Consider the following 22,814-nt stretch of genomic DNA (forward strand, 5'->3'; position numbering starts at 1 on the left):
TTTCGGCTGTTTTTAATGAGTTAACAGCGGAAGCAAAGACTCACATCAGGATTTGTGGGTTTTCCGGGTCCGGGATAGAACCCCCTTGAGCCTGGCAGTATGTTGCAGCGAAATGCCATTTTGATGGTGTCGGCAAATGCCATTTTGATTTTCCGACTTTTACGACAAGTCCAGGCAAGGGCAGACCAAGTCAGGCGCATTGTTGTGTTGACCAAACCACACCAGAGACCTTCAAGAGCATTGAATTTAGTACATCGTAAAAGGGTTTTTCTCGGCCCGGCACCCTCCCTTAAGTTTTCATTCAAGTTTTTTGATGTGCAATTAGTTGGCCATAGTTTGTAAGCCGAAAGGAGTAAATCAAATTATATAAACTCTCTCTAGGGCAAGTCTGGGAAAGAGCTTTAAATATGTTAAGCTTATTAAAGAGTACAGTAAGCAATAAAATACATTAAATAAAAAATGCATTTCAAAATGGTTCTTTTAAATTTTTTTGAACAATGTGAATGTTAATTCTATCAATAAGCTTACTTTGCATTGACAATGTATTTATCTAAACTAGTAAAGCCCTTATTAAATATGTATCTTTTAGTACACTTTAAAATAAAAATTAAAATAGCACAGAAAAATACTCAAAAGGATAAGATAAAATCATCCTGAGCCTGCAGGACTCTCAACATAATTGTAAATAAATCTGAACCCGACAGAGAAATATGTTTTGCATGCCAACAACATAATTCCCTCATTTCTCTTCTCCTATCCATTATTCTTCGAGAGATTTCCTCTTTTTATTTCTAAGCCTCCTCAAGGGCTTCCTGGCGTCCAGCATGAAGGACCGAAAAAGAAAAACTATGCAAAATTATTTGCTAAGCCAAGGCTGACAAGCCATTTTGTCAGTTCTATGTCGCCATGGGCAGGGGAACGGATATTCCTCGGGCCTCGGGCCTCGGGCTCAGCAATTGAGTTTCTAATTGTCCGCGTTGATGGCGCATAATTTGCCAGCTCATAAATAAAAACGTTCGGGATAGCAGGGAGACGAGGAGAGACGAGAACGAATTCGCCTGGTGGACCCCCGGAGATGTCATCCTTGGGCTCCTCTCGCATTAAATGTAAAATTTATTGGCCATCCTGCTGGCCGACTGGCAAGTAAGCCTTTTAAAGGCTTTAAGATTCCCGGGAACGGTAATCGGCTTGCCATGCTAAACACGAAACACGCTTTTTGTCTATGGAAAATTCAATGTATTGGAATTAATAAAAAGACGAAAAGGTCCCGGGCCCAAATCTGGGCTCGACCTTGAGCCACGCTCCCTGCTTGGCGGCCAATTTTGAAAAACATATATTTTCCTCCTCGACGGTTAGCAGCTTTTTCCGCTTTTAATAGCTCGTCGTCGGACGGGGTCATAAAAATCCCACGAAAAAGAGCCCGTAATGCTGCATAAATATTTTTATTTATATTTTTACGATGGACCAGATAGCGGGAAGCGCATAAGCAAAAAAGTAAAAACAAAAATAAATGAGCAACGGAATGGGAGACAAAAAGATTGAAGTCCTCTCGTTGTGATGATTTTCGCTAGCAGCAGCTGCAAATAGTGGCTGTCTGAAAAACAATAATGACCGCACCACAAGAGCCCGTTAGACAAAGGATTCCGGCGGGTGGAGGATTCAGCTGTTTTTAAGCACAGTAATGCCCCGAGTTTTGTATAATTGGCGAGTTGGCAGCACCAGCACCAGGACCCTTTCACCTCGCCGAGGGCTGACTCCGTGCCCGGTTCAAAGGACACCCCGGAAAAGGGTCGCCATTTTCGATATTATTGTCAGAATTGTGTCAAAATTCTTTAAGCACATTAAATTGTTGGGCAAAAGGGTTCAGGCCGAGGACCCAAGCCCCAAAAACTGGACTTTGTTCAAACAAACATTCCAGAGGAGGATTTCGCCTTGCGCCAAAGTGAGAGCTTAAAAAGCGTCGGGTAATATTTGACGTGGATTTTTCCATTCTTTCCATGCAAAATTAAATTGTTTTATTCAAAATGAATAATGCAAACGGAGTTTGTAGTACAGTAAGGCTCGGAAGTTTCTCGGAATAGAGGAAATTAATAATTATTTGCTGCTGCTCTTGAAAACTTTAAATTAAACTAAGAAACAAGAATGGAAAGTAACTTTGGAAACTCGAAGCTTGCAGCTTTCAATCGAATTATTGGACCTAATCAAATTAAAATATTTTAATCTTTGAAACGAAATTTATCAATATTTAAAAAGAAAGAATTTTCCGGGAAATCAAAGTTTAAAGATCTCATAACTAGGTCAAAATAAGCATTAATTTCAATTCGGAAAGCTGTTCTGTGCTAAATATTATTAGGGTTACAAATCTGCATACCCAATTAAAAATTTTAAAACATTAAAAATTTGGTCAAGTTTTGACAATTTTGACGATTACGTCGTATAAAATTTTGAAATTTTCGAAAATTAAAAAAAAAATTAAATTTTGGCCGGATAAAGCTAGATCGATTCAGCGTTTAATGCTGATCAAGAATGTATGTGATTTATAGGGTCGGAAATGATTCCTTCAATGTGTAATAAGCTTCTGACTAAAATTATAATACCCTGCAAGTGTGTAACAAACTAACTTAATCTTGTAGAAAAATTCAATAAATTCAACTAAATGCAATCTTAAATAATAAATGAAATATATATTATTTAGAAACATTCAGCACATTTATTCCCAACATAAAATCTGTACATTTTCAGCTGTCCAAAAGTTAGCCAAAAGTCCCACACAACATATTCGGTGCTCGGGCATTTCCGGAATGCAAACGGCAAACAAAAACTCTGTGGGAAAAACGGAAAACGACAGCAGTTTTCAAGCCATTTGACAGGCCATTTTAATATGAAACCAATAGGGGCGAGGGGATTACCATTGGCAAGTTAGCCGGAGGGAAAGCGAGCGGGAAAAGCGGAAAAACAGGCACAGGGACAGGCACACTGGCACAACAGCTGCATGAGCGTTCAGGCTGCGTAAATTTTGATTATGCCGAGTGGAAGCCAAAAAAAAAGGGTCAAATGTGTCGCACGTTGCTGGCTTTTTCTGTTGTTTCCCAGCCCTCGAAACCTTCTCCGTGTCCATGTCCCAAATTGTACTTTACGGCTTAAATACGCCGCACGGCTGCCAATAAAGGACCAAGCTCGCAGGAGCGGAGGAGGCGACAAGGTCGCACCAGCCTTCGACCGAGCATGAATTTACTTTTAATTAAAGCCGAAACCCTAAAAGTAAGCCAAACGGGAGTAAAAAACTCTTTAATTTTCATTCCTGCTTCGATGGACTCTGATCGTCCTAATTACGGCCAGGCCGAAACAGTCGTCCCACTTTTCCCTCCGAACTTTCCTTTTTTATGTTGGCAACTTTACGGCTTGTGTTTTTCGATTTTCGCTTTTGCTTTCAATTGCTTCCGTTTCTGACTGCTGTATTGGAGAAAAACCATTGCAACTGGGTGAAAACAGCTACGGGAAAGAGAGTATTGTGCAATGAAGCTGGTTAACACAGATTGTTTTTGGGAGGGCATTAAAAAACAAGTGCAACGTAAAAGTAATGGACTTAGAAGTGGGATTCCTCATGAAGTGGAAGAATACTCAATTGGAAGCTATTAGGTTGTCAAATAGTAGTAATGTTCAAGCTAGGTAAAGAACGTATAGAAAGTTGACTACTTAAGCTGAATTTAACCTTCAGTTAAGGACCTAACCAGTTAAGTGAAACCGCAAACCATTTCCTTTCCGGTTGTCAAATGTGGCTTACATTTCGGTTCTTGGCAAGCCTTTTCTATTCTCAATTTCTGCTGGCAAAAAAAAAAGAGTTAAAAATAACAGGACGAGCTGCCTAGCGGTTTGAAAGCCAATTAATTTACCACTCTGTCGCACTTGACACACTCCTCAGACCGCAGCTCCTGCCAGGCCCAAGCTCAGGCCCAAGCCCAAACTCTGGCCCATACATATTCAATTAGGCGCCGGCGCAGACGTCACTAAATATGCATAATCATGGCACGTGGGGAGACGTGAGCATAAACGCCGTTTTAGCCACAAGAAAAGTGAAAAGCGTGTGGCAAAAAAGGGCACAAAACGCTGCCCGGAAGGCGGTCCAACTAGTGGTAGTGGTAGCATTAGTTGTAGACGGACTCGGTTAGCTTTCGTGGCTAATGGCGTCGGGCGAAAGTGCAAGCCAAGCAGACGCCATAAACGTGGCCCTCGAGTGCCAATTAAAGTGGTCGAGAGGCGGGCCAGGAAGCAACCGCAGCTTCTTTCCACTTGTGCCAGAGATGATCCGAGTGGCCCGGCATTCAGCCTGATGGCTGCGATATCTCAAGCACCGAGAGATAGCCACTCACTCAGAAATCCTCAGCTCCTTGATTGGCCCCACCATCGGTTTCAGGTACTCAGCACTTGGAGGTCTCAGGAAACCGTCAAGCAGTTAGCAAAAGAAAATGTATAAGATGGAAGGAAATCAAAAGGAAAACTCCACAGGCTTAAATGGTAATCATACGTTAATAAATGAAACTAAAAGACATGGAATAAATAGGAAACTTTTTAAATTAAATACCTTTTAATATAACTCATAAAGATCGAAGGCTATTACGAGCAATTTAATTCATTGCCTTGCCTTTTAATAATTCAATCCCAACTTGTTTTCCGTTGTTCATTCATAATTCTTGGAAAACCCTTCAATCGAGAGTTGCAAAACTTTAATTATTTTGCAGCAGCATCATCAGCACCTGCACTTAAAAAGCCAAGAAGGGAAAAAGTTTCCAGTAAGAGCGTTCGCTCAGTTTAGACCAGGAAAAGTTTGACTTGTCACGGTGCCATCTCTGGTTAGTAGGCAATCTGCCCTGATGTGTTGCTCGTCCTGCGCTGTCTAGTCCAGGATGTTCATGCTTTACGCATAACGGGGCTTAATTATTTTCGCTCCTGTCATCAGGAGTGTCTGCGTACACGTGTAGACCGCAGAGCATTTGAGATAAATTACCACTACATGGCCGGGATTCGGGCGAGGAGGTGGTCTAATGACTGGCATTTGATAATACACATGTTTCCGGCCTGGCTGTGGCTCCTAGGCAGGTGGCAGCACCAGTGCCGGGCACTGTAATTGCCAAAAAGTAAAGCCGCACACCGGCACATAGGCACAGCAAACTGTAATTAAGTTATTATCTGAGTGGGCCCTAGTTTCTGGCAGCTGGCTGATTGCGTGTCAGCATCGCATTCACCGAAAAACCAGGCTCCTAGCTGGGTGGCTGTCAATTGGATAAGATCCTAGAGATTCGCTACGCTCCACTTCGCATCGGGCCAGCTGGGAGGGCTGGGTACTGTGCACCTAATGATCACATGAAACATTAAAGACTTGACGCCGGCCTAATGCCTTTAAAAGCAATTCCTTGCTCCAACTTTTAATTTGATTACACGCCGCAGACACGCACTGAGCACTGAAAACACAGAGCCAGAGCCCAGCCCCTCAAACTTGTCGCCGGCAGACGTGCGTGGGTTAGCCAAGAAGTTTGGATATGCAACATGACAGGCCTCAACTTTGTCAGCTGCCCATGAGCACACACACACACTGGCACGCTACCCCTCCTGCACACAATTTCCCAAATAGACAGGAAAAACAGTGTTGCCGGAAATAGATCACAAGGAATGTCTCTCAGGCTTGGAAAGTGGCTTGAATTTCTGAGCTAATAGCTGAAGCAGAAATATTTGCATATCTAAGAGTCATCATATATATTTTTTTACTTTAAAATCTAGATAGAGTTTTAACCAAAAAGTTTGTCATATATTAATTAGTTTTTGATACCATCTTGATGTTTTAAAACCCTGCAAACTTTTCCAACTTCCCCATAATTTTTTGCTTCCACTTTCATAGAGAAACTGAAAAAAAAAACAAATGCACATTGCGACAAGTATCTCTGTAATTTATGGCCTTTTCCGCTCACGACCTTGGTAATCTAAACTAGCCAAAAACCTAGTTAAATTGTCACCACTGACAGCTACATAAGCACTAGCTCATAGAGTAGAGAGGGAGCAAGCCGAAAAGCCAGAAATTTATGGGCTGCGTAAATATAAATTTCAATTTTTCCCCCGGCGTCCCCATGCTTCTCCGTGCTTTGGCCTGGGCCACCTTTCCGACCGCCAGTACCTTTTTCGTGCTCTATTTTCCGTGCCCGGGCTTTGGGCTGGGGTCGCTGAGCCGGCAGCTTATGCCTGTAGTTTCGGCGTAAATATTGCCTTTACATGTGTTTCGAGATGAAGAGAGAGTCATGCTCGGAACTCTTGAAACGGTCCAGACAGCCGGCCACTTAGGCAGCCACTCAGAAGCAGTAGCAGGAGCGCCGCCATTTTCATATGCCACATTTTCATATGCGGCCCAAATAACCTTGGCCATATTTCTTCCTTTGGTTGCTATTATTTGTGCTCATGAGCTGTGCCCAGATGGATGCGCATAATTGTTTGCTTGGTTTCTGGTCACAACGAATTCCTCCATTCTAAGGACATTGAGTATACGCCCCGTGGCCTGGCAATATTAATGCGAAGCGCACAGGAAATAAATGGGAGATCGATAACAATTTGACCTTCGTTGGTTAAAGAAATCAATGCTAACATGGCAGTTTTTCTATTTGTAAATTAAATAAATGATTTGAAAGTTAGCTAAAGCTCGCTTTTGAATTAAATGTTACAATTTAATGAAATTTAATCAGCTTTTTAGAAAAATTCAACCCCTAACTGATTGTCGGTTACCAGGGCTTCCGACTGCAGAGAACTTTTATGACAAGTCTATATATGTGCAGTAGACCGAAAGGAATTCAGGACATAGCTTATGCACATCCACATGAGGTAATGCGATATTCTATGTAAGAAGGCCTTCGCCCCGGGGAACTGCGAGTCCAAACTCAAATCCCATTGCGGTTGAATGACTTTTCATACATTTAAATTGTGAAAATATGATTAACATAATTTAATATACCATTCAAAACGATTTCATATCAATGTCTAGGGTCCAGTAAAAAACAAGGCAAGACAGAAATAACAATTAAGCATAAAATATTTTCATTTAACAATAAAGCTTGAAATGTTTGCATTTTTTAAATCGATATTTATCAATATTTTTATTTAAAAATTTTTTATCCATACAAAGTTTTAAACTTTAAGATTCATAAACAAGTCAAAAAATGATTCATTTTAATTCGGAAATCTGCTCTGTGCTAGTATTTATAGGGTTAAAAATTCTGCATATTAAGTTAACAATTTTAAAAAATTCAAGAAAAAAAACTCCTTTACTGCCTAGCAAACTTCTGACTGAAATATTAATGCTTTGCAAGGACATAAAATTCCAAAGTAATACATCAGAGAAACAGCTTCTGTGTGTTTCAAACTATAAAGTTAAAAGTTGCAGCTCCAGTTTGGTTAATTGTACTTCTTTGTTTTTCATGTGAACTTGGTCTTAAATTAAATATTTCTCGTCTCCGAGCTGCTAACTTTCAGGCATAGTTCGTATGCTTTGAGGTAGTTTTTTCGTTGTTGGGGAAACACTTCCTGGCACTCCTTTAAGCTGCCAGAACAGGAGTTTGCTCTCAGGACCAATTTGTTGGGTCGAGATGAGCAGGATCCCCCCTCGCTGCAATTGCCGGAGTTGCCAATCAATTTCAATCTGGGAACCTGGAAAGACAACAAGGAATCTGGAGGCGAACAGCGAACAGCGAACTGCTGACACACCGAACACAAAGAACAAGGACAAGGACAAGGACTGGGGGCAGGACTGGAATGGCAGCAACGTCGACGAGCGTCAAGGTTTGCTAGCTGACAGGCAACGAGGCAAAATGTTAATGGCAGGCAAATGTGTGGAAATGTCGCATAAATCAAAAGAGCAGCGCCGACTGGTGCGGCTTGCCTTTGGCCTCACAGCCCATTGAGCACATGATATTGTGAATTACAGCTGCCCCTCTTATACTTCCCCTCTGCACAAACACACATACAATCCCTCGAACAACACACAACAAAAAACCAGTGTGTGTGTGTGTGCGTGGAAAAACAGACTTGTATTTGTGGGCGGCGCGTGACTTGCATAACGTCTTGGCAAGTAACGCAAATTGAAAAAATCCATTGCCTACTTACTGCGTGTGTGCCATTGCCTGACCATCAGAGACGTGGTTATGGCCGGCAAATAATTTAATACGAGAGTTTTCGCCATCACCCCGACCATGGCCTTTTCAGCGAGAATACTAGCTCTGCTCGCAAAAATTTAAAATTCTATGCGTGTGCCAGGGCTGAATTAATTATCACTGTATGTGCCCGGAAATAAACTATTTTCCAAGTGAAAAGGTCGCCTCCATATGCATGAGTATGCTGTAAAGCAATTAATAATATTTGTAAAAAAATGCAAAGTTCCTTTCGTGGGAAAAAGTTGTTCGTGTGAATGGGCAGCCAACCAGATTATAAATTTTCTAGTCAACTTTTGAATATTAATTAATTTCTCATTGATACTAGCTTCCATTTCCACTTAAACTCGTTTTCTGTAGCAAGTAATTTCCTGTTAATAAAACAGTTTTGTTAGTCTTGTTGACTTCGTCCTAAAAAATATCCCACTGATATTGAAAATTCTGTATTCCATCAAATTTGTTTCGTTCTCAGAAAAGACACAATAGCTTTGCATTTGAGTTACAGCAGTTGATATGGCCTTTTTTATGTCGTATTATTTTCGCCGAAACTATTTAAACTGGTAAATCTAAGACATTTATCGGTTTGGTTTCTACTGCAATAAGTGAAGTCTATCTTTGAGTGATTCCAAACGAACGCAATCGTCAGAAGCCACTGCGGACTGGTTTTTGATTTTAGCGACAAAATAATAATCCATACGCCCCGTTTACCGCCACTGCTGCCAAAATGTATGCTAACAAATGCAAACAGAACGGTAGGACCGAAAGGGAAAGAGACAAAGCCCCCGAAAAAAAATGGCGTGTGCTGTCGTTGGTCCCTTCCGCTCACTCTCGTCCTTTCGTCCTGCTTCCTCCATTCAGTTCTCTTCCCTTCCCCGAAACGGATGGCAAAAGCGCAAAGTCATGACAAACAAAAATAAATGCTGTCCGTGTGCGCTACTATTTGCACTCCTTCGAGAAGGATGTGTGTGTGCGTGTGTGATGCTTGTTTGCTCCTGTAAGCCCACTTTCCCCTGTTCCCCCCGTCGCCGCATTCTCTCCCTCGCATTCCTTACAAAAAGATCATTATTTGCCGCTCGTCCTGCCCGTCGTCCTTTGCTGTTGTTACTCGGTAGGTACACGGTATGTGCGGAGTCTATTGTTTGGCATTTTCGAGCACGCTTAGCGCTCTCTATTTTACTCATTTTCTTTTTTTTTTTTCTTTTTGTTGTCTGCCGCTCACGGTAATCCAGCGGAACCGAGAAAAATGCGCATGTGGAGGCCACAGAGCTAAGCACTAAATATTTTATGGCCCACACTATGTTGTGCAGGCACCGTGTAAATATATCGCACTCAAACATATGTATCCATCGCACGCGGTTATAAGTATATAGTCATATAACGCAAAATGAAAATGAAAATGAGAATGAAAATGAGTTGTCGGCCATTGAAATGACTCACTTACACCACAACTTCAAGGAAAATGAAATGAATGCTGCAGTGAAATTAGCATCTCAAGTTGATTAACTTTTAGCTCTCGGCTCACGTTGTCATTGTCGGGAAAGAAAAACACCATTAAATCTTATCTAAATACAATTAAAATTAAAACGCTGACCACTTGTCCACGTCGCCATAAAAAAAAACGAAACTTTCGCACTGTTGGCAAAAGTTCCGCAGCGTCGTAAAAAAGTCATAAAAAGTCCACTGGGGGCGAAGGACGATGGGGGAAAAAAAATAATTGCATAATTAGCGGTACGTATCTGGTTGGGGTACTTGGCAAATAAGTTGTGACAGCAAAAAAGCGAAACTCGAACAAATTGTAAGCACATTAAATTAACGGCAAACAAAAAAATAAAAATAAAACTAAACCAAAATTATACCCAGCTTTGGTAAATTACCTTTGCGTCTGTCAAATCGTTTTTAATCATAAAAGATTTAAGCCGGCATCAGAGGCAACTAGTTCCGACAATCGAGAATAGTTTATTGCAAATGGAAATGGCCATGTCTATAATATTATTGCATCTTAAAGCCGTCAAGATTTTTTTTAGTTTTATAAAGTGCTAGTTTTATCTATTCGAGCTCCATTGGGTAAAGTTTAAAGACATTCTTTATGATAATTATCGGCGTCCTTTGAAACTCTATCCCACTTTCAACCGAAACTTTCATGCTACCTTTTTTCGGGGGGTATTGTTGCAAAATCCCTTTCGCCGCACATCCTTTCCCGCACAATCGACAACAACTTTTGCAGTTGCTTAACTTTACGCGCGAGCTAAAGTTTAACACAGTTGCGCCATTTCCACTTCCACTTCCGCTTCCGGTGGCAGTGGCGGTGGCAAATGCAACTCGAGTTCCGCAAAACATTTGGCACAGATCCACACTGGCTCGCAGCCAGCTGCGGCATTTCCATTTGATTTTCTAATTATTTTACTCATGAGAATTAATGGCGTGTCTGGCTACACAGCTGTGGTGGCAACAGGTCGCAGGTGGGCACCAGGTAAAGCTCCGAGTCACTTTTATTGCTGGGTCGGGTCATAAATAAATTAATAGAAAAGCACGGTCAGAGTCGTGACCGGGCGATTGCATGCTCATTAGGAGACATTAATTTGTTTTAATTATTGCGCATACGCTTCGTCGAACCCTTCACATAATTATTCATGTTGACAACATCTTCTTTTTCTTCTTATTTTCCTAGCAAAACGGGTGCACCGAATGTCGGAAATTCAATTTCCCTGAATTTGTTTACTAATTAGTTCCTTTCTGTGCCAACAGTCACAGCCGCTGTTTTCTCATTAGTTGCAATAAATTTATTAATTATAAGACAACAGCAGATGAGTTTCGTTACCCGGAATTGCATTCACAACTCTTTGATTTTTCGCTGAATAATTAATGATCAAAATAATTAAAATGCAAACTATCAACTAGGGAAATGTGGCAAACTATCAAAGTACAAAACAAATGCTGCATTTCGAGGGAAACTGCAGAGCCAACACAAACTAAGCTGACACTGAAACTACATAAAGAGCGGTAATTTGTGGACTGGGAATTGCTGAAGGCTCACATATTAATTGCCGTATTTTGTAATTAAACAAAGGTTCGGCCAAAATCCAGTAGACAGTGGCCGAAAATTTGTCAACAGCCGCCCAGGGGAGAGGCAGGCAGTCAGGCAGAAAGGCTGAGGGGCACAAGCAAACCACATCAGGACAAAGACAGCCAGGGCATTCATCACGGCTACGTGACCAGGACCTAGCTTCGGTCTTCCACCAGTCCCCAAAACTATCATTAAAAGCCACCAGGCCCGAGGGAATTGCCTGACAGAGACTTTGGCAATTATCACTGTGCCCCAACCACATTTTTCTAATATTTGGGTTCAAGGGGTGACAGCACTGGTAAACTGGCAATGGTAAATGAACATTAAATTACAAAATGTCAGGCACCTCAACAAGGAAATTGAATATCCTGTGACTGTGTTTAGGGTCCGGGGACACACACAGGTGTGTATCCCCAGTTTCACATTGTGTGTAAAATTTTTTGGACTGCCATTACCGGGTTGATCTTACTCATCAGTCGAGTTCTCTCTGTTATCTGCCAACGGCCTGCCGGCAGTCTGTGATTTTTGCATAATTTTCCAATTACACCTAAATGCTGCTAATTGCTTTAGCCTGCCAGCAAAGTTTATCAGAACACCTGGGCGCACACACGGCGTATGTGTTATAATTTGTTCGAATTACTCTCACTTTCCCTGTTTTGCAGAAACAAGCATAAATCCAAAATGTAACCAAATACATTTAAAGGCAGGCTTAAATTCTGAAACGTCTACGTACTTTGCTTACAACAACAAGACAACATTTCACTTTCCGGACGGTTCACTTTAATTAAAATGCCTCACTTTCAGATTTTGGCCATCAAACTTTTCCTATTTCAGACCCAAATACGAATTGCTGTACAGAAATTCCAACAACTTGTAATTAAAGGTAACAAAGACGAAAAAACAAACCGAAAAATGTAGCTCAAAACAAACTTTCCCGCAACTTCTCTGTTCTCTGATTTATTTCCCAGTGTCCAGTCCCAAATAATGTACTTATGCCCCCCGAAAAATTATTTTGAAGTTATATTAATTAATATTTGTTTGGTCCTTTTTTGGCACACAACACAACCGACAGAAAAATGGAAAAGGTTAACCAAGGTCTGACCTGCACGGAGACTTTCTGTGTATTTATATTTTGATAATGAAATTAGTTTCGGCTCTGGGCAGGATTTATCTTTCTGCCCTGGCGAGACGTCTCCAGATTTATTAAGCGGCGCCAGTGGCAACTTAATTAATTAGGGGTCAAAGCGAGTGGCTTACACTAAATAAGTAATAAGCTTCTAAGGTCGTATTTTCTGATTGTCTGCCAGATTCTATTTTTGCCTTTGTTTGCTCAAGACTTTTAATTTGCTGTGACGTTTTTTATCGAAAAAATAGAAAACACTTTAGAGCAAGTGGCTTGTTATGAGGATAATATTTTTTGTTTCTTGTTCATTCATTTTCATTTTATTTTCTGTGATATTTGCTTGTTTCCTGTTGAATTTTAGTTTACCGAACCGTTTGTATGACTGCTTTTTGAGTATTTTTCAAACAAATACTTAATATATTTTATGAACGTTTCTTTGTGTTCTCTTTTTCTTTGTATAATATTTATTTATAGAGATACGATGCCCGCAGGCTTAGTATAAACTCGAATTTAAATTGAAGACAGAACACTTTTATAAACCTTAAATTTTTCGTCAAAGCTCATCACTTTTATATAGTTACTTTTTAAATGTTTTTTTTTCGTAAGTTTACACATGTTGTTTGTTATATTTTTTTTTTTATTGAAACAATCTCTTTTAGTTATTTCTTACCACACACACATTTATACGTTCACTTTAAAAGTAAAACAAGTTTTTAATTTAACTGAACAATACTGCGTTTCTTTGAGATTTTAATTTCTTAAATCTTAGATATAAAATTGTTCACTTTAAACAAATTTTACAAAACACTAGTTCAGTATTCCGTACTGCCTGTTAGTTAGTTATGATATGATTTCAGATATGAGACAGTGATTAGCTTCCGCGAACGTCTGCATTGTTGAAGGACCGGCGTGCAACTGAAAGTCCTCTGATAGCAGAAGCAACTGGGCAGGAGTCGTGTTCTAAATTCAGGATACAAGAGGGGTGTACTAAAAATCTGTAGGACAGTTCCTTCGCCTTTCGTGTCGACGCTCGGCTCGCTTCGGGTTCGCCACTCGCCTTTGGAGGCCACTGGGTTAGTAGAATTTATGAATGGAACAAACACTTGTTAGCATGCGACTGGGGAAAGGACTCGCGGTGTTATATCAGCCGAAAGTCCTGCTGTTATACAATGGAGGGGCGGCAGCAGGCCCTCTGGGCTTAGGGTCGCGGTCTCTGCCCGTCAAGAGTCCGCGAACAATAGCAATACATTCCAAGCATTCGCCAACAACTATTGCCTTTTCGTGGAATCGCTTTGCTGACCGCCTTGTTTGCCTTTCGCGCCATTGTGTGTGCGTGGAGCTCCATGAAATTCCAGCAAATTGATTCTTGTGCGAACGACTGGCATGCGATGTCAGGCTAGCACAATTGCAGAAAACATAAATTTGATTGCAGTTCAGGGGAAGGAAAGCAGCAGCAGAAACAGACTATAATTCCAGAGTAATAGTAGGAATTGTGATTTTAAACTGAAACTCGAAGACCTCTGCAATGCTGTTAGCTTCTTTCTAAAAACAATCTTACTTTCTGTTGAAGAGCATTTCCTTCATTGTTAAGGGTCTTATTAAAAAACAAAAAAACTAGCAGCGATTTTCTGTAAACTTTCCAGGTACCATTATTTTATTCTTAGAAGCGAATATCAAAACGTTGAACTGTTTCAAATGAAATTGTTACCAATTTACGCTCGATAACTATATTACTGTTCTATATACTATGCACACTTTTTTTTGGTTTAGTCTAGACCTTTTGAGGGTAATGCTTAATGGACTGTAAAGTTAATGAACACATTAAGTGCCATTATAAAGAGATCTTAATTAGTCTATAGGTATAACTAACTAACTAACTATTTCAGTTTTAAAGCCAAGTTAAAACGATGAAGTTCTCTTATTTTTACCTGTGGCTACTTTATCCAAGGGTATTTATAATATACTATCCTATGTAATATATAATAATATATATTTTTTTTACAATAGGGTTACTTCAGCAGCATTATAGCAAAAACCACAGACATTGTTTGCAAATCCAATGATAAATTCGTCGAGGGCACCAAATGCTACGTGCATACTTTGAGCTCGGACAAATCCCTAGGTCAAATGGATTGTTTTCTGAAGGAACCCTTGAGGAGTCCAACTGTAAGATGAATAAATCTATAACTATTCTCAAAAATGTATATAAACATTTTTTCAGTTAAATTTTCAATTCCTGAAAAGGGATAAATTTAAAAAGTATCAACCATTTTTGGCCAACTTTTCCGTCTCTCTTTGTGATATTATATCGAAAAAGAAGATTGTGGGTTATGGCTCTGGATTATGGGAAACCTTGAGAAAGTATACAAACGTCAATCATTCGTGTCCATTTTCTGTACATTTTAAAACTACAATTTTTGTGTGTGCATCCTTTAATATTTGAGAGTTTTATCTTTTGCAGGGCCACCTTTTTGCTCGGGACATAACCATAGACGCTATATACTTTCCACCATCTATCCCCAAGGCCGCATTTTTGGCCGTCTTTGATTTCATCGAAACCTTTCCGAAAGGCAACAAGGAAAGCTATGGAATTGTAAATTGGTACTTTGAAATAATGGAGAGAAAAGATAAGAACTCCAAGTCCAAAAAAGGATGACGATGAATTCCGGAAATGGAATAATGACTATTTAATATAAAAAACTGACTTATACTTTAAATAAAATGTTGCAATGGTAAAGGTTTCAAAAATTAATGAGAATAATGTTCAAGGACAAGAAAGACACAGAGTAAACTTCAAATTAAGAATGGCATGCAACTGACAACGAGCTCTAAGCCAACTTGAAACAGATTGTGTAGAAATTGTTTTGGCCTTCCAGAATTCATACATATATGTATGACCAAACTTTGGACTCGGATGCAGGCCATTGAAAACCGTTGACAAAGTGCACTTGTTACCACAGTTTGCAGCCAAAAGTCAAGCCAAGGGAACGAACACACAGAAAAACCTTAAGGCAAACAGGCAGGTTGAGGTGGCTTCATCTGAGGCCTCCACTTGCCGCAGGACAATCGACGAAAGAGCAGCAGGAGCAAAGCCAAGGATACACAACAATAAATAGCTTAAGTCGAAGCTTGAAAGGAGCTGGAAAAAGGCAGTTACATCGCAACAATATGGTACACGCGGACAAACGGACATTGCAGACGGAAGAAGGATATAGTTGCATCCAGCCTGTTTGTCTGCTTATTGTGGCTGGCAGGACCCTCGTATCCTGGCCCCCTCAAGGCACCACAATGCTAGTTGAATTGGCATCTAGCATTTCAGCACATAGAAGACCTGCCGGGACCAGTTTATTAGTGGAAGTCCCTGTCTAATGAAAGTGGAAAGCTAAGCAACCATAATGGCTATATTCCTGATTGGAAGCCTCGCATTACAATTCGGAGAATTGTTTGCTGAAAGATTTTGTGGAAATATGATTCAAGTTAAATATTATCATAGGTTAAACAGAACACAGAGACAATTGATTGATTGGGAAATTATAGATTTCCAAATCAGTAAAAGAAATTTAATGAGATTTCCACATTTTGAAATCACAGATCTTTTAAAAATAAGTAGACATTGAAAGACAGAAGCTAAAGAAAAACATAAAAGGGTTCAAAACTCCTTGATCCTTGTTAACTAACTATATGCCTGAGAAAATATCATGCAATCAAGGGTTGTATATCCCAAAAAAGCACAAACATTTGCGGTAACTATCCAGCCACTGAAAATATTATGCTTAACCACCCACAAAACACAGCAATTATCCCCATCAGAATTCGGGTAAAAAGTCAACCGATGTGGGAATGAATATAATGCCCTGCTTAGGCAGCTTAAAGGCATCCAAATTAAACACAAGACATAAGAAACTAGACAAAGCACGCCAGAAATCCTCGGTTAAAAGTCAAAACACAGAAGCACATACACCACACACACACCACATTCATCTATACACATATGTGCAAAAGTCCTAGGGGGAAGTCGGAAAAGGAAGAAAGCAACAAAAACGGGCAAAAAGAAAAAGAAATCAGGAGCATAGAAGGAAAACAAAAAGTAGGAAAAGCGCCGAAAATCGGCCGAGGAAAAACTTTCAGGCAAACAGGCAGCGGCAGAGGCAGCATGTCAACCGAGGCAAGGCAGACAGACGATGGTAAAAAGCTTCGCAGGAAACGGCTGAAGGGCAGCGCGTTGGAACGGAGTCCTGGCAGAAAGGATAATGCGCGGCATGCGGAACGCATAAGCGGCAAATTCCATTAAGTGGCAACAACACGGCCGGCAGATTGGGGGCTTCCCATCGAATTAAAACGATGTGAGCAGCCCAGTACTGGGGTTGCCAGGGTTGACACAGCGTCCCCAACTTCATGGGAGATAAATTTTTTTATGCTTTCCCCCGAACACATATTTGATGGGAACGCATGGATGCGTAGTGGGATGCGAGGATCCGACGGCATAAAAGCGGCGAGCGTTGTGTGCGGACTTTGAGCGAATAAAAATTCAATTTACAAGTAACTGGGTCACTCCGCCACCGATTTGAGAGCTCCCATTCCCAAGGCCAACCCACTGATGATGACCACTGAGCAGCGTGGGTCGTAAAGAATCTTAAGGATAGCATAAACAATTTATATGCTGAGTGGCCTTCAAATGGTTTAATGTTGACAACCAGAATGGTTTATCGTAAATCCTGGAATAGAAATGAAATCTGCGTTTTATAGATGCTTCCAAAAATCATGCCAGGACTTTCCGTTGTCCCAAAAAAATACTCCCTAAAAATCGAATTTCGTATGCGTTAGTCAGGACACAAACCAAGGATAAAGCTCCACCACTGTTATACCAGTAGGGACTAAAATAGATTCCACACATCTGTTAAGCTAGGAACATCTGGATTTCAACAGATGGACACCCATTCTGAATAATAAAGTAATGCTCTGGCGATTTTACCTTTGGCCTCTGCTAATTACTACCACAAATCTTAGGGCTTAAGTTAGGAAACTGACCAGCGAGACTACGAAAAGGAATAACAAACAAAGTGTGTAGGGCAAGAAGTACATACTAATTATAACCAAAATGCCATAAATTCATTATAAAAATATTTAAATGAATAAAATTAATTACGTTTAAAGGCCTGGCATATTGCTTACATAAAACAATTACTCTTCCATAAACCTGAATTCGTTTACAATACTTTTTAATTGGAAAAACATATAACACTTTTTACTCATTTAATCTTTTCTATACATTTAAGTCCTTTTTTATAAATGTAATTTTGTGTAGGAAAAAACTTAATCTGAAATGGCGAGGAAGGGTTCTTTTTTTCAACAAACATTTGTATGTCAGTCAAATAGGGTCTAAATTAATGAACTGTAACAAATGTATACATTTTTATGTATCATATTTTTAATTTTTTTTTTTGGGTAAAATCAAAATTTAAAAATATTATAACTTGGGAAAAAAAAGCTATAATTTTCATTCGAAAAGCTTTGCTGTGCTAGTTTTTATTACATTTATAAATCTGCGTACACATTTAAAATTTTAGAAAATTAAAATTATGGCCAATCTTCGAACATTTTATAAAAATTTTAAAGTTTGAAAATTTGTTGAAAATTTATCATTCCACCTTACATGGCTAGATCGATTAATCTGTTAATGCTGATCAAATATATATGATTTATAGGGTCGGAAATGACTTCTTCACAGTGTTACAAGCTTCCGAATAAAACCCGATTCCCTGGAAATAGTCTTCGATTCAAGTAAAATTAAGAATACTTGGCGTATACTTAACGTGAAAACCCTTTAACGAAGTATATCCCAGGTGTGTCTTTACGGAGAATATTTTACAAATTAATAGAGATAAGGTGTTAAGATAAGATAAATTTAGATGCTAGTTTAGCAATTAAATTATAAGATCGAATCGGAAATCAATCAGAATTAAGCTTTCAATATTCTATATTTATTTTCTTACATACAATTTATTGTCTACAAAACAAATTTAAAAAAACTCATAACAAAGTATTTAATAGGTTTAGAATTCTGCATACTCTATATTACCTTTTAAAAACCCAAAACTTTTATCAGTTTTTGAGAATTTTAATTTAAATTAAAAAAATAAATTTTGGCCAGACAAAGCTTGATCGATTTTCCTGTTCTTGCTTGTAATCATAGACAAATTGAAAAATCATTTCCCTATGACAATTGAAATGTACGAATGCTACACACCTTACTCTGGATACTGTCTCTAATGTAATTCACCCCTTAATACACCAGAAGGTATTTGCCAAACTCCGTTTTGTCTCTGGGTATGCCAATATCAATAAGGAAGGGAATGAATGGGCGGCTTGTGGTAAACAGACGTCACTTTATTTTCATGGCTGCTGCAACAATCGAATTGAAATAAATTTAAACGTGGAATTTGCGTGTTTGTTGGCTGCTGGATTTGCATACAGACTAAAAATAACATCGATTCAATCGCAGATGAAAGCGTTCAGCAGTTACAATGGCACAGACAGAGAGTCCTTAGTGCTTGTTAGACGTAATAATGCTAATGATACATCCACGTGGATGCATAAATCACAAACTGTAAACGCGGAGGGTCCTGTGTGCTTCGCATTGTCTGCCATTTCCTGTGCAAGTGCTTTTTAATAACGAAGCAAGTGCATAGATAGAAAAGGATCAATTATAATAGCCGTGAAAGACCTATTGAATTTCTCAAAAACTATTTGCAGATGAATATTGATGCACTCGGGATGATTTATTCAGGCAGAATTTCACAATTTACTTTAAAACCATACAAACTATTTTATTCATCTCGTTTCTGAATAATTCATTTGCATTTCGCACTCGTTTCAGACATTTCTTCACTCAGTTTGTAATTGTTTTCCGTCATTTATTTGGCATGCTGTAGTTTTTCTCTTAGATATAAACATTTTTTATTATAAAACTATAACGAATTTTTTTCTTAAAGTCACACAAAAACAAATTGGTTTACTGAGTTTTTACACATTGAAACATGCCATAATATTTCATTGAGTTTTTCAACGAATGTACACAATGGCAATTTAAAATGTGAAGTTCTGAGCCAGCCACTGAATAAATCAACAGATTTCCCCCTCAGTCAAAGTAAACATTCTGATGTGTTAGTAGGAAATCAAAAAATATATAATGCAATAAATAAATATGCTTTCGGGATTACTCCCAATGTGAACCGCATTTATTAACCCATACGGAGTGGGCTGGAAAACAAAAAGAACCTTCGGCCGGATTTATGACCTGCCACACAAACCCAAATAAGAAATGTAATTTAAATAAAAATAATGTAGAAAATGAAAAATGCTTTAAGTGGCAAAGTAACAAATGGCTTTGAAAAGTTTGAAAACATTCTCCACGGGGTTAATTTGTCATAGGAAAATCATAGCCCTGAATTATTTAAGCTCATTTATCTTTAAAAGTTTGTTTTGTTTTGGAAGACTTGAGAGTAATTGTAAAAAATATATAAATTATAATTTAAAATATGTTTGCTGGCATTGAAAGTGGAGTTTTCTTTATTACAGACCATTAAATGTCATAAAAAAGTTTGTTGGCTCTCCTTATAAGATGAGTGTTTGCATCATGTTCTTATTTATTATCCTTGCCAGACAAGTTAAAACGTTTATTTATTGCACTATTTATATTGAAATTATTCAGAGTGTTGGTGCAGTGGCGAAAAGATAAGTTTATATTTGCACTGCGAATTTTCAGGCTGTAAAGTAAACAGCTCAAAGATTTATGGCTAGAGGTGGGTTTACTCTTGAAATATAGTTTAATATACCTTGGGGTGTTTGCAAAGAATTCAAGCTTGAATTATCTTTAAAGTAACACCTTTTCTATTCCCCATTTAAAATGATTTATTGCTAAATAATATAATATATTTAATAATTTCCATTAGTTCCGAACACTCACCTTTTATGAAATCAACCGCCATTTCCAGGCCGTAGGTGTCCTTGTCGCAGTCGTCCAGCAGGTGGGCACCCAGCGTCACGTTCGGCAGAAGCTGCTGCTTGTTGACCTGATCCAGAGTGTACAGCATCGCCTCCAGCGCCTGGATACCGCCCTGGGGCATGATGGGGCCACAGGTGATGCTATCCTCGCGCGAATGGACCATCATCAGGCCGCCCAGGATCACGTCGCCTTCGAGCACGGCGGCGTGCTTAACTGGCCAGGCAGCAGAGGACGGGGGCTGGGGATTCTCCAAGGACTTGGCCAGGATATGAGCGACACTGGCCACGCCACCACCCAATAACCGAGGCGTGGGCACGGTCTTGCCACTAGTCCTGATTGCTGAACTAGTACTGGGAATGGTGCTAGTGCTAGTGCTGGTTATTGGTGGATATACGGTCGATCCCTGCTGCTCCATTTCCATAACCATATTAGTTGTTGTCAGTGCCGGCCACGCCTCGGTGGCATTTACATAGCCACCGCTTTGTTCCCGCTCCGTATTGAGTTTTATTCCGTCTCTGACAACACTACTAATAGCAGCCGCCTGTGTACGCTTTGTTTTTGCTGACATTATTGCCACTGTCCTGGCCATGTTTGTTTTGTTCGGAATCACTGCTGCCGTTCCGATTTGGCCTCCCACTGCTGATGCCACATTTATTTCATCTATTTGTGCAGCTGTCGGGGGTGGAGCCAACGTGGGTTGCTGGGTCGTCGTCGTTGGCACACCTGCTGCTGCTGCTGCTCCTGCTCCTGTTCCTGCTGCTGCTTTTGTGGCTATGGATTCCAGCGTCTTCTCGACTGCATCAGTGATTGCGTCTAAGGTTGCGGTACTCGCCATCCCCTCGACCTGGTCTCCGGTTGCCCTTGTGCCGGCCGTAAAGGTCGCTCCTGACACCGGAGAGTCGGGCAAGCTCAAAGGTAATTGGTTTGCAGGTGTCACTTGCAACACTTGCGCCACTTCATCCGCTTCAGCTGTCTCTTGTCGCTCAACGGTTTTTATGGTTTTCCCTGCCTCTGGCACTGGAGTCACATTTAAATTGTGGCTTAATAATGAGCCATGAGCCATCCTGCCATCATCAGGCGGCCTGACTAATTGCTGGCCGCCTAGAAATTGTTGCTGGTGCAGTAGCAACATCAAGGCGAGTAGCCAGGACTGAATCGATTTGACAGCCATGGTTTCGGGCTGTTAGCGTTCGCTTCCACGATCAGTGCAGCAGGCTCATTGGCTGGCGGTTGGCCAACAGCATCGGAGCATCGAAAGGCAGGGACAGAAAGACCGGTGGGCGGGCGGGGAATAAATTTCAATTAATTTCGGACAGAGTCGGAAATTTTGTCTGGCCAACACGCGTTTTAATTAAGTTTGCCGCTGGTTGCTGCTCGCTCCTCGCCGCTGGCAAATTGATGTGGCTGCTAATGCGTGCCCGCTCTCGGTCGGAGCATTTTTACGGGTTCTCAACTTTGTTGCGACCGTTCCGTTTCCGTTTCCGCTGCAATGTGCTTCCCCCTGCCGCCGGTCAGCTGGAAAATAAAACCCAAGTGGGAACTGTAGTCAGTCAGTACGTTTGGGATAGGCCATAAAAGCATAAGAGCAAGAAAAGCTTTAGTCGAGTGTACCGACCACTGAATACTGTGTTTTATTTTTATGAAAGGCATAGCATACACTCTTAACTCTAGCTCTTGAGGGTATACAATTTTTGCTACCGGAAATCCTTAACTTAAATTCTTTATATATATATATTCTAAGCTGATTTAAAGAAAATAGCTCCTCCTTGTTTACAAGCCATTGCACAACCTGAATATTCCCCATTTTATCTACGATTACCGGGTATTAAGACAACCGAACCGCCACGGCAGGAAAAGTGAATTATAAATGTTGGTAGTTAAGCGAGTTTAATGAGCAGTGAAAATATGCATAAAAATGAGCAGACATTTGTTTTTTTCTCGCAGTTTATCCCCAAAGCAACAACAGCTTCACTTTTAGCCTAAAATTCTTACTGGCCGTCGTCCGTGGTGGAAATTTGAACTGGGAAAAAAGGTTGTGGCAGAGGGAAAATAAATGAAGCTCTTTAAGTGTCTGAGTGTTGCCTGGCTGTATTTCGAAACCACCTAAGAAGATTTTAAGTTATTTTTAACAAAAGAACCCCCTGGCCTGGTTTTGCTCAGAGTTAAAGTTTAAAGCTGCAATTGAATACTTCACCAACAAAGAAAACTGAAACTGAATAAATGTAGAAAATATTGTCCCCCCTCAATTAAATAATCATGTGTCGTTCTTCCTCGAAGGATCTGAATGATTTTTCTAGGATTTTTTCGAAATGAAAACGTTTCCCGAAGCAATTCGTCCGATGGCTGTCAGCGTAAATTGATGAGATTAATTAAATTTGGGATGCAAACTTCGGGACTGAGATGTCGGCTCCAACATTTTCATTAGTTCCGCTGCACAGT

The 22,814-nt window shown here is 40.0% G+C and overlaps 1 protein-coding gene across 6 annotated transcripts in view; it reads right to left on the reverse strand.

The window, feature by feature from the left end:
• Positions 1-22,814, reverse strand: part of mtt (mangetout) — a 102,030-nt gene that overhangs the window by 32,547 nt on the left and 46,669 nt on the right. For 2 of the 6 annotated variants that reach the window (XM_086830330.1, XM_086830329.1), the window contains exon 2: positions 20,337-21,890. In XM_086830330.1, coding sequence (XP_086686456.1) covers positions 20,337-21,546 — 1,210 coding nt within the window. In that variant the 5' untranslated portion in view covers positions 21,547-21,890. Of the gene's footprint in view, positions 1-12,736; positions 13,317-20,336; positions 21,891-22,814 lie in introns of those variants that run through there. The other 4 variants (XM_086830331.1, XM_086830332.1, XM_086830333.1 and 1 more) reach the window with 4 other exon arrangements.

This window comes from Drosophila serrata, unplaced genomic scaffold, assembly GCF_035046125.1.
Source record: "Drosophila serrata isolate PLE 108 unplaced genomic scaffold, ASM3504612v1 contig_240, whole genome shotgun sequence".
NCBI lineage: Eukaryota > Metazoa > Arthropoda > Insecta > Diptera > Drosophilidae > Drosophila > Drosophila serrata.